Here is a 13,021-nt window from a genome sequence, read left to right as displayed (position 1 = left end):
CTGCTCACAGTCGTTACGCACACACACACACACACACACACACACACACACACACACACACACACACACACACACACACACACACACACACACACACACACACACACACACACACACACCTGTCACGGCTTTGGCTGTCTATCAGTTTCATTTGGTATGTAGGAACGAGGAGGTGGGGGTGACAGAGAGGAGTTTAAAAATACTCTGGCGCAGTGGAAGAGTACCGGGGATTTCTGTGTCCAGGTTCGTGGCAAAGTCATCTAAAAATAGAGTAAAAACACTAAGGACATTAAAACACTAGACAGACAATTCAGGCTTTGGAAATGTTCCCTCTGTGAAGAATCAGCTGTTCTGGGCTTTCTTTCATCTTTTTGTCTTTGAAGTTATTCAACAGCAGTCTGCACCTCACCCAAACTATTGTTTTATTTTTTTCTCCAGCAGTTATTTAAAGAGTTGTCTTTCATCAGACAGAAAATCAGTTTTACTGAACTTTCCTGGAGGAAATTATAAACTCAAGAAAACTTTGATGGATCTTTATAAATACCTGACATTAATTTCAAGATGTGCTGGCACATCCTGAAGGAGGATTAACTCACTGAGATTCATCAATGTCTCTACATTTGCTCAAAAAGATTTCTCAAGTCAATTAACATCTTAATTCAAGCTTTAGTTCAAGCTGTCACTCTGTTTTCTGCTTTACTCTTATGACCCTGTGTGTTTTGGTTTGTATTTAGCAACAGGCTCTGTGCCATCAACAAGCTAGCTTTGTCTTTTTTCTTCTTTCTTTAAAGTTTTTATTTTGAATCAAAGTTTTTTTTTAAGTTTAGAAACTGGATTTCCTCATTTCATATGGATGTAAAGACACCCCTATTGGTAGATAGTTATTGTTTTACATGTCTCAAGTCTTTAATCCCAAGTCCAAATCAATTCTCAAGTAAAGACAAGATGAGTCAAGTCAAGTCTAAAGTCATAGGCTTGAAATTTTTGAGTCCTTACAAGCCACTATTTACCAAGTAAAATGCCGGTGTAACAATCTATTAATCTAACAAGCTGTTAAATTTGACAAATAAATTGAATTTATTTTTTTGATTGTGTTATTTTTTTAATTAAATAAGACCAGTATGACAAGACTGGGTCACAGAAAAAGAGTGTTAAACCCTGTTACTAAATAAAGAAATGCCGCTCTCCAGCACTCTGACGCTAACAGAAATGTAATCCACCCCTCTTACACCTGATTGGACACTAATAGGTGCATTCAATGAGGCAACTTCTGTGTTTTGTTGTCTTGCTGGAAATAACAGAATAATGAACACATTAGTTGACAACTTCAAACTTTGTAAGCTCAAGTATTTTTTAAGTCATCAGACTAAAGTCTGAGTTAAGTCCCAAGTCCGAGTTGAGTCCAAATTAATCAAGACAGTGACTTTAGTCCTGTTGACTCAAGTCCACATCTCTGCTAATCACAACCCTTCAATAGCAGCAGTGCTAGCCGCTAGTTGCTAGTTTTTCATCCACTGTTTTGAAAAATATCTTACTGTTGTGCTTAACCCTCTCACACAAAGCAGCAATCAAGCACCGAGGCTGCTAGCTCCCAAACATTTAGCGCATGTAGCAACAACAGAGCTAGCTACTTCTGGACTGACAGTGAGTTTGTCCAAAATATTAGTGTTTCTCTGCACTGGCAGGATGTTTACAAAGTCAATTCTCTGCTTCAAGTTCACTCAATTCATATATGTTATAGATGTTTCCTCTGCTGCTTCAAGCTAGCTTAAAAAAACCCAAGCATGTGTCAACTTGTCTTTCACACTAAAAAAACGCTTTACTGTAAGTGACTTTTAGAAAACAATGGGGATAATAACTCACACAGATTCTATCTTGAGCTGGTGATAAAATCTGCCTTCTCTTCTTTCCTCCCGCAGGAATTGGCTATGCCTCAGTGGTGATCGTATCACTCCTGAACATCTACTACATCGTGATCTTGGCCTGGGGACTCTACTACCTGTTCCAGTGTTTTCAGCCGGAGCTCCCCTGGGCCAAATGCAAGCAGCCCTGGAACACAGAGCACTGTATAGAGGACACAGTCCGCAAGAACAAGACCCTCTGGCTGGCAGCCAACGTTACCAACTTTACCTCTCCAGTCACCGAGTTCTGGGAGTGAGTATGAACTTCAGCGAGTGTAACTGACACACATGCACGAACACACACGTTTGAATAAACTGAAGTAACACTGTTTATCTTGCTTGTGTAAATTTAATTTGGCACAAAGACAAAGTTGACCTGCAGTTCTCCTAAAGTTCACTTTCAACTTTTATTTGTTTATTTCTTCTGAGTTTAACTTTAATTGTAAGATTAAACAGAAAAAACAACCAAACTCGGTTGTTTTCACATTATGCTTTGTTTGACTTTGATGACAATTCATCACAACAAACTGCAACAAATCTAAAGTGTACTGACTTAAACGTTTCAGAATTTCCAAATAGCCTTTCTCACCACTTTAGTGTATGCTCACCAAGACCAAGTCATGTGTCTGTTTGATTTCCACTTTATTGACCCTATAATTAGTCACTTATGGCTGTAATTTAGATTTGTCCCATGATCTACATCCTTGTGTGCTTTTCATGATGTAACCTTTGCTGCTTCAAGTCCAACAAACCCCCATTTAACTCCTCGTGTCTCTATGTGTTTTCTACAGGCGCAACGTCCTCAGCATCTCCTCTGGGATCGAGGACATTGGGCCCCTGAAATGGGACCTGGCTCTGTGTCTCCTGGCAGTGTGGATTATCTGCTTCTTCTGCATCTGGAAGGGAGTCAAGTCCACAGGGAAAGTGAGTGCTGAGGCGTAGGCACATCCTGTACTTACTGTGTTGCCTGGATGCTTTTTGGCCTTCACTTTTTACCCCGACGAGTCATTGACAAAACACTGTTGCTCGGAGAAAAAACACACATGCCTGGAAGGCCGTTAGTTTGCTTGATTTAGAGACACACTCCTCAACACTGTCCTGGAAGTTGCTTGTTGGCCAGACTCTCTGTCGGCTGTAAACAGTTGACTTGCTTCTCCTTAGTGCTCTCTGTTTCTGTTAGTGTGAGAGAAACTGGGCCAGAGCCAGCAGGAGGAACTCTGGGAAGAAAATTCTTAACTCTTTTAGGAATTATTGTGCTGTTATTCTTCTATCTAATCATTAAATAAACAAAAAGCATGTGCTATTTACCCTTTATGGCATGGACCTCACATTTATTTTAACTGCTGTCGGCATTATTTTCACAGACCCTGCTTTCTTTTCTCCCTGTAAAAGTACTTGAGGTCGACTTTTATTGGAGCACAGGGACAGTTTAGATGCAGTCCCAGCTTTCTAAAACACCCGTTTTCAGTGTTTTGGCTAAAATGTCTTTGTCCTCTCCAGGTGGTGTACATAACAGCGACCTTCCCATTCGTCATGTTGATTGTATTGTTGGTGCGTGGAGTGACCTTGCCAGGAGCAGCTGAAGGGATCAAATTTTACCTTTACCCCAATCTGACCCGCCTACAAGATCCAGAGGTAGGGATCGAGTGCTCTGATTTTTATTTTAACCCTCAAAAGTTTGACCTGTCATAAAAATAGTTTGAAAATTCATTTTTTTGGAACTGAGATGTTTATTAACCCTTCGAACAAAATCAACAAAGAAATGTTGCTATATAATTTTGGTCATGATACTTTTTTATGTATCACATTTGATAAATTGGGTGGTCTTGGCAAATTTTTTTAGTAAAATTTTCAGTAAAATAAATTTTCTTATAATGCAGAGGCAAATATTGTTACAATTTAGATGTTATTCTTGCTGCAACTTGTTGAAAATTAGCAATGATGTTCCAAACGTGTGAATAATTCGTGACATTTTGAAAAGAGACAAAATACAAATTCAGCCGCCTGTAGTGGGTAAATAATCCTCAAGGGAAACAATCATGTTGATGAGATACAGGTCTTTGAAACTCATACATCAAAAATGACATGTTTGGCAATAAAGTGTTAACATTTCATCAATCACAAAACATCAAGGGTTTAATACCTAAAATTTCTTGGTAAGAATATCTGGAACAGCAAGACCTGTGATTTTTTTGATTCATTGTTTCGGGTGTGTTTATCACCCTTGATTATACAGTCATTGTAGAAACCTAGAGAAATTAGATTTATTTAAAGTGAAGTGTACTGATGGTCAACATGCTAACATCTGTTAGCATGGTTTTATGTATCAGTCACATATACTCTTGCTGGCAATGAGGGTTTGTGACAATGAAGAATCCTCTTGTTCTATGCTACTGAGTGACATCATCAAATCTAATTTTTTTAACCTTGATTCAAAAGCAAAAAGTTGCCTGTTTTTTTGCTGTTGGAAGATTTACACTTCTTTTAAGTCTGTTCAGTAAAAATCATCTTGATGAATCTGGTATGCCGATGAATACATTTGTCGATTCATCTTCTTTTGCACATTTCCTCTTATATAACTTTATGACATCATATCTCAGGAGTGTTCAGATTAAAATCAAACTATCTGCACCAATACTCAGTGTCTGAAATAAATGAGCTTTCACTTGATCCATTTAAGAAATAACATGTCAGCAGTGGAGGGTGTATTAAATTTGCTTTGTCATCAAAGTAGATTTCCTAATATGGATTTTTTTTTTACTGCTTCTGAAAAACATTGTGCACCTATTCCCCCTGTGTCCACCAGGTTTGGATTGATGCAGGAACCCAGATTTTCTTCTCCTACGCCATCTGCCTGGGAGCAATGACGTCACTGGGGAGCTACAACAAATACAAATACAACTGCTACAAGTGAGTTGTGTTGCTCAGGGCAGGGGGGAGTGTAGTAGAGACAGCAACTCGTGTCAGAGACGGTTGCGTGAAAAGACAAAAAAATGGGAGCTTCGGTTCCTCCTGTGTTCATTAACAACCTCCATGACATATGTGTGACATAGGGACTGTTTGCTGCTGGGAGGCCTCAACAGCGGTACCAGTTTTGTGTCTGGCTTCGCAATATTTTCCGTCCTGGGCTTCATGGCACAAGAACAAGGGGTGGACATTGCCGATGTGGCAGAGTCAGGTACGAGGGTCCAAGGTGATGGCAGCAGTGATGGTGGGTGCTGCTGCCCCAAAAACCCAGAACAAACAAAGAAACCCCGATTGGATAGGGATATTTTTGAAAGTCTCGGAAACAGTGATGCTGAAATCTAGGGATATCGGCAATTGCACACTCCTTGATTTAAAGCCAAAGAAACAGAATTGGGACTTCAGCGTTAATCTTGCTTCACCTTTTCTGAGGTTTGCGTAGGTCAACTCTAACATTTCAGCCGCACGATCAGCTGTGGTGTTTAAGAGCTCCTGCGTTGGCTCCATCAGCATTATTACTGCAGGTATTCAACAGCACCAGGTGTCTTTATATGTCCCACATTAAACTTGCTGATGTTCTTAGTAGCTATACAGCTTTTTTCTGTGTGTGATCTTGCACCATGAGGCGGTAAGCCCAGTCGATGTAACATCCTTTGGATCTCCTGAGGTGGATTTTTCTGTTTCCCCAACAGTTCTGTTTCTGCCTTTTGTATTTTCTATTCTATCTGGACTTTACAGGAGACACACCTTTTAGCATGCTAAGTCTGCCTTTACTTAAACATAATCATGTGAAATCACACCACAACTGTACTATAATGACAGTTAATCTGCATTACATGTGAATGTGCACACTATAGATGTTTAATTGGAGAATAACAGCGCTGAAAACTCTGATTTAAAGCACAATGACCTGCATATTTTTTCAGCTGTTCTGTTGAGACACAATTGTAATAGATTTCTTATCTTTTACACCATGCTCGTCCTTCATATTCATCAAACTGGTTGAAGGATTTCCTCATCTGCTTTTTAATTATTTGTTTGGATTCTGTGTTATCACAGGAGCACACAGTAAAAACAAGAACTTCAAGCTGCATTTTAGCCAAATAGAGATGAATGAACAGGATGAGATGAACGTAAAGCAGCGCTGGCATTTCACTGTGTAGTTTCTTATCTGTTAATTCTTCACTTTTGGGATTTTTATTTCTTCACAGCCACAACACATAGATTATATACCAAATAAAATGAAAATGCTGGACACATATGACACATTAGATCATATTCTCTGAAGATTATTGCCAGCGCCAGACCCTTCCCAGCCTCTCTGGCTCAATCTGCACAACATTTCAAATCATTTTTCTAGCTGTTATCTCTACTTTGTCGTCAGAGTTGAAATCAGACCAAAGCGTTAATCCCCTTCCTCCTCCCATCCCCTCTCTGTCCTCCCTCCAGGTCCAGGCCTTGCCTTCATTGCCTACCCAAAAGCTGTGTCCATGATGCCAATGCCAACCCTGTGGGCCATCCTCTTCTTCATCATGCTGCTGCTCCTGGGCCTCGACAGCCAGGTCAGCATTCTCACAGTCTCCCTCTGTGGGGCTCCTAACGCAGGAGTTTGTTGGTGTGTTGCCTGTTAATTCCATTCAAACACCTCCCAGGACCCTCATGGGTTAGTAAAGTAAGCTCCTGCCAGCCTCAATGTGTGAAACACATTTAGCGTCTCTCTGATCCACATCTAACGTCTGCAAGGGATCGGATAACAGGTGGACAAGAAAAGCAGCCTGTTCACACAAAGGTATTTTACTACCACTCCGAGGATTACAGCCCTTTTTAATACCCTGTAATCACGCAGATTGAGTTTTTAGAAGCTGGTGGGTGTAAGCCAAATATTATCACAGCAGAATTCATTAGAACAGCTAGGTTACATGCTATCTCGCTTTGACAGGAGCCAGAGCTTTGATTAAGTCATGATAATCTAAGTAGACAAAACACAAGTGTCCACCCGAGGGATTCTCCGGCTAGATCACATTTCATGCCTCCAAGTGTAATTCTAGCTCTGTGCTAACTCAGTCCTGCACATGGCCAGCTACTCATCTCAGCCAGCCCAGCGATCAAGCCGACACTCTAAATTTGAGCACATGTAAATACTTGTGTGAGTACACTATTTCCATGAGAGAAACGGTGCCGGTAACAGCATGTGTGTGTGTGTTGTGTGTGGGTGAACTTGCTGACCATGAATGTCATGCAGATTTACAGCCCTGAATGCTATATATTGTTAACACCCCTCACACATACATGCCTCTATTATGTAAGGGGGGTTTTGTTTGGGTTCTTCATGCAACAAAGGGGGCATGTTTCTCAGCGCACAAAGACAGCTTGCTCTGCAAAATAAAAACGGTTTTATAATTTTGTTATGACATTAAGAAGCGATGAGAAGACACTGGGGGGAAAAAGAAAAAAAAAAAGGCTGTGATTCCATGTTGTTTTGTTTCTGCGGTGTCTTGGTAGCAACAAACCACTGTTGCAGAGAGAAGCCCTGTTTAAACTTCTCATTACTGCCCAACAAAGACGGCTCTCATTCACTAATCACTGGTTTGTAGAGGAGACACAGAAAGACACATTGATGTTTTCTTCTCTGAGGTCTTAATCGTTGCTTTTGTGCCCACAGTTTGTTGAAGTGGAAGGACAGATCACCTCCATAGTGGATCTCTATCCATCCCTCCTCAGGAAGGGTTACCGACGAGAGATCTTCATAGCCGTGATGTGTTTCATTAGCTATCTCCTGGGGCTCGCCATGGTAACAAAAGTAAGTTCAGTCACTCTAAGGAGTCCCTGTGCTCTCACCTCTGCTGCTTGTCGTGTTTAAAGAAGGACAAAACAAACAAACTGTGTAGCCTGATCGGCGGTTGAGATAACACCACAGCGTTTCCACTTGCTTCATTGTCACGACCAAATATGGCTCCCTATCACCTTCACCACTCACTTCCTGTGCGTCTGAATGGAACAATTTGGAATGCCATTTTCCGTTTAGCCGTTGACCGTGCTTCAATAACGTAGCAGCACCTGTTGAACTTTGCCTCAATTGGTCGGGTGCCAGACATTCTTGTGCCCTGCTTTCAGCACCCCTCCACCACCACCCTGCCCTCTCTTACTTAATGCCTCCTTCTATCTCCGTGACTTTCTTTCCTTCCACATAAATCAGTGAAATCATTAATTCTGCTCTCCTCCTTTTCTGTTTTCCAGGGTGGCATGTATGTGTTCCAACTCTTTGACTACTATGCAGCCAGTGGTGTGTGCCTTTTGTGGGTGGCATTCTTTGAATGCATCGCTGTAGCCTGGGTGTATGGTAAGTGGAAACGACTCCATGTGATGGGTTTCTGTAGCTGTCTGTGTGTGTGTGTGTGGGTCGTTTTTCAAAGTAATGATCCTGAGGAGCACAAATGATCTCTTTGGTGGTAAACAAAGGTGTCCTTGTGGTCCTTTCAGTGTCAGTAGTAAATATGTTTAACTGCATGCAGGGGCGTGAGGAGAGAGAAGGGGTTTAGAGAGGGGAAGGTGTTGGTTCTGCGCTGGATTTTGATTGGCTATCTGGGTTCACACCCACCGCATAAAAAGTTACTATTAGGCTATGAACAGTCAACCCTATGAAGAAAACCAGGACAATGAAATCATTTGTGTTTTACATTACTAAAGTAGTTTTTTTCCACAATGGAGTCCAACTCAGTAACTGCTTAAAACCATGCACCTGTCTGATTTCAAACCTCAGTATACACACCATATCGACAAAAGGCTCCATAGTACATTAAAACTCTAAATAAGTGCTTAAAGCATAACATATAGGATGTTTTAACCCTTTCACTTCCTGCTCAGCTGTTTGGTAGAGCACTTTTTGTGACACCATTTCTCATTAAGAATAGGTTAAACTGAATAAAACCTGATTGGGTTGTCTCAACAGCTTGAAATACTTTTTTTCTGAGTGTGACATTAAAGGTTTCAAAAATAAATAGACTTCATATCCATTGCACTTAAAAAGTAAAAGTTAAAAGGTTAACAAACTCATTGGATCATAGTGTTGTTAAGTTGAAAAAAAGCTGATTTCACCAATTTCTTTATTGTGTGATGTCCTCAGTGCAACTTCACTTGGAAATCCAGCCCCATAGATCTGAGAGTCCTACAGCTTAGTGTTTTGCCACAAATCCTCGTCTATGATTTTGCAAAAAAATTGTGCTCTAAGCATAGTTTTGGCATTTCGCACCGATTTATATAATAAATAATCCTTGGCCTCTGCTACTCTGAGAAGAGGCTGGTCAGAGATGCAAATCAGAGCAGCAGCAGCAGCAGCATGTTATGTAACAAGAAAGGTGCCACAGCTGCTGAATGTGACCAAGAATTTAAAAAGATCAAAGCAGCACATTGTGTGTTGTTTTAAACAGTTGAGAAAATTTGACAAAAAAACTGAGTTGGATGATTTCTGGAAAAAAATGGAACTTAAAAACAGGATACTGCTTAGTTCTAGTTTGTCAGTTAATCTTTAGTTTTTAAAGACCTTAAAACCAAAAGCTAGCCAACCAGACTCTTATCATATATTATCTTTTGCTGCATTATAAACAGGAATAAATAAGTGAAATTAAAAAGCATTTACACTGCATTCTTAAAAGACCGTAAGAAAGAAAACATAATGTCCTAACAGGGCAAATTTAACACAGAAAAACAGGAAAACCATGACCTAGTGGGCAAGTTATGAAGCCTAGACTATTTATACCATAAACAGCAGTGATTCATGATCCAGTGGAAAAATAAGAGGCAGTTCAGAACAGACAACAGAGATAACAGACCACAAAGCTGCCAAATTCCAGAGGTGGTTCTGAAGGTCGTCTCCTTTTATCAAGGATACTTTCACAGTTTGGACTGATTTCTATGTACTGTACCAATCGTTTTGACAAGTTGTTGAAAAACATAGATGCTTTTCTCATTTCTTCCCATATTTTGTGACAGGAGTTGACAACTTCTACGATGGTGTTGAGGACATGATTGGCTACAGACCAAACCCTTGGATGAAATGGAGCTGGACCATAATCACTCCTGTCCTGTGCATGGTGAGAGATTTTTGAAGCCTCAGCTTTTGTCACATTACTGTTTATGAGTCATCAGCAGGGACATGTGACAAGTGCTCTCATTTCATGGTCTTACAACTTGTCCTAACTGTGTTTGTTTCTCAGGGCTGCTTCATCTTCTCCCTGGTGAAGTATAAGCCTTTGACCTACAACAAGGTGTATGAGTACCCTGACTGGGCCATTGGTCTGGGCTGGTTCTTAGCCCTGTCCTCCATGATCTGCATCCCCATGGTGATGGTCATCAAGATCTTACAGTCTGAGGGGCCCCTGATCGAGGTGAGTGACTCTTAGTGAGCCTCATAGCTTTAAAGTGTTATGACAGCATTAATAATGCTGTCATATTCATATAGGGTATAAAACATGACCAAAGACTTACAAACCAGTCCACTTCTAGACTGGTTTGTAAGTCTCAATTGATAAGATAAAATCATGTCATTTAGTGCTATTAGTGCTGCTGTTATTTGGTAACATAGCTGCAATATTTTTGTTAAACTGAAAACACAATATCTGACAATCCAAAGCCACCTCTTAACTCTCACTTGCAGCCTCTTATACTCTGTAAAACACAATGTGTCTTAAGAATGGCCATACAATGGAAATGTTTTAGCAACTGTTATTGTAACTATTAGGCAACAGTTTTTAACCAACATGACAATTTTACCATAAAAGTCTCATAAAACAAAACTGAAAATCCAAGGATAGAAACTGGTTTACTTTTTCTTCTCATTAGAAAGAATTGTAACCACTTTGTTCACACCACAGATATTTTTCCTCCTGTTCTCTTAACCAAGTTTGTAATGCTCCCTAAAACCAGCTAACAAGCAGAATACACAATAGCTAAGCTAAGCTAATATTTGCTACTTAATTAGTTTGATTTCCTTTTGTCCTATTTTGATGAACGGTTATTAAATGTGTCACGATACAAAAAAATATTCAGCATAGCGAAATGTATTTGAAGCCCGTCACTTCCAATATGGCCGTGATAGCCGATCTGCTTCAAAAATCCCTTTCAGAAACAGATGGGTGACATCGGGGAGACAACGGCCATTAATTATACAGTGTATGGTGACGATACACTGCAAAAGTCCTCCTGTACTCTTTCTAACCACAGTTAATAACTGAAGTGTAGTTATACAAAGTTTCTAATCAATGCTGTCGATGTTTGACTGTAAGGAAGTGATAAACTATGAACTTACGGTGTAGGCCAAAGTAAGCTAACTTAAATTTCTGTTTCAATGAGTTTTAACCCTTCATTTTTTAAAATACTGAAACGCTGACCCTGTTAAACTTGCACAGTTGATGTTGTTTAGTTAGTTGTAAAAATGTTAATAAGTTAGCTTGCAGCCTGATATGGCACCTTCAGGACTTTTAAGGCTTTGCTTTGCATGAAAATCTGTGATTTGTGATTATGAAGACACGTCTGGCATACAGACACTGCTTCACTCTCTGATGGTCATTAACCAACTCTCCCATCTTCTACCCCCAGAGGATAAAAGCGGTGGCAGCCCCAGCGAAGTCAGGTGTTAGCTCTCGCCCAAAGGAGTACAACTTGAAGGGCAGCGAGCTGACACAGCCCCTGGACCCCAATGGGAACAATGGCTTGATGAAGCCCACCCACACCATTGTAGAAACAATGATGTGAGCGCTCTCTGTGAGAGGAATAAGATTGATGTGCTTTCTGTGTTATCATATTTGCTAACATTGATAATGGTAGGTTTACATTGCCCAATATATTCACATTAGAGATACTCTAGTTTGATTTCTATGAAGAGTTATATTATTGTTGTATTTTTCTTTCTCTTGATTTTTTTTTACTATATCAATATTGTTGATGTTAAATTGTCGTTGCTGTAGTTGGCACTGATCTCAGATTAGGCAGTATTTTGAGATAGAACATTTTCAATGTTTACTACCTTTCTATTGATTCCGGAGAGATGAAGATTTTTGTTTTCAACTAAAAGTAATGATGGAATTTTTGTTCCACAAGATTCAGTTAACTAAATTTGTAATTAACCATGTAAAACCATCTAAACATGCTCAAGTGATTACAGCAGTTTTTAACACCCAAGCTAACTTCTACCCTCACACCTTGTTTATGATGATCCCTGCGGTGAAAATGAATGTACCTTGAGCCACCCACATCTCTCAGAGAGCATATCCATTACATTCAGTTTGGTGGCAGTATGCAGTGTATAGAGTAAAACCTTGCTTGACATTCTCTCCTTTATAAAATGAACATAGCCTTGGCCAAATACTGTGAGAAATGCATTCAGAAGAAGATCCGTCCTCAAAGATATTCGAGATAAAGTAGTGCAGGGACAAAGAGCTTAGAGGAAGTCAGGAGAAAAGGGAAGTGGCATTTTTAGAGTATTTGTACACTGCCTGTGTGACTACTATAGTCAGTCCCAGTGCATTTATTGAAACCTCTCTTTGCACTTTATATGTCGTCTCACCTTTATTGTAGTGTTCGTTTTTATTGTTGCAAAGTACCGCAGTCACATTTGCAACTCATTCAGGAGGAAATATTTTAGTTTCTAACTTTTTTGATATTAAACTTTGATATACAGAAAATAGTTGTCTCCTTGCTAAGACGAGGGCAAAATAGTTAATAATCTGACACCAAACATTCTGATTTGCTATAAATTCAAGTGGGATCTGTGAGAACATCACTACATACAAACTTAACATTTTATTGAGATTCACACAGCTCTCTTCCTTGGCACATCAGAAGACGATGTGCTCTGCAGCCATACCACTGGATCCTAGCTTGTAATGTTCAGAGTAGGCATTTGTACTTGTAGAATTTGAATTGTTTGTAAATCACACATGCCTTTTTGTAACAATTTTATACTGTACATCCTGTAAACACCGTCACTGATTAAGTCATTTTTTTCTGAAATTCAAGCAATTTGTTTTTCTTAGTATTGACTATTTTGTGAGCCTGGATTACACTTTTCAGTGTGCAATATTCATTGAAGCAACTGTGTTCCATACTCGCTCAAAATGCACCTTCAAATTCAAAACGATTGTAGTGTTTGATACGTTAAG

At 39.8% G+C, this 13,021-nt stretch overlaps 1 protein-coding gene across 6 annotated transcripts in view; it reads left to right on the top strand.

Moving 5' to 3' along the window:
- slc6a6b (solute carrier family 6 member 6b) overlaps positions 1-11,996 on the top strand; it is a 32,667-nt gene extending 20,671 nt beyond the window's left edge. For all 6 annotated transcript variants that reach the window (XM_074682464.1, XM_074682463.1, XM_074682462.1 and 3 more), the window contains 11 exons: positions 1,920-2,154; positions 2,693-2,825; positions 3,402-3,536; positions 4,708-4,811; positions 4,955-5,079; positions 6,315-6,427; positions 7,528-7,665; positions 8,103-8,205; positions 9,855-9,955; positions 10,079-10,249; positions 11,460-11,996. In XM_074682464.1, coding sequence (XP_074538565.1) covers positions 1,920-2,154; positions 2,693-2,825; positions 3,402-3,536; positions 4,708-4,811; positions 4,955-5,079; positions 6,315-6,427; positions 7,528-7,665; positions 8,103-8,205; positions 9,855-9,955; positions 10,079-10,249; positions 11,460-11,615 — 1,514 coding nt within the window. In that variant the 3' untranslated portion in view covers positions 11,616-11,996. The remainder of the gene's footprint in view (positions 1-1,919; positions 2,155-2,692; positions 2,826-3,401; positions 3,537-4,707; positions 4,812-4,954; positions 5,080-6,314; positions 6,428-7,527; positions 7,666-8,102; positions 8,206-9,854; positions 9,956-10,078; positions 10,250-11,459) is intronic.
- The last annotated feature ends 1,025 nt before the right edge of the window (positions 11,997-13,021 follow it).

Source organism: Halichoeres trimaculatus, unplaced genomic scaffold (assembly GCF_033239565.1).
Source record: "Halichoeres trimaculatus isolate MK-OKI-2021-1 unplaced genomic scaffold, fHalTri1.1 fHalTri1_scaffold_11, whole genome shotgun sequence".
NCBI classification, from domain to species: domain Eukaryota; kingdom Metazoa; phylum Chordata; class Actinopteri; order Labriformes; family Labridae; genus Halichoeres; species Halichoeres trimaculatus.
Note: the sequence above shows the minus strand (reverse complement) of the source record. Positions and strands in the feature narration are given on the sequence as shown.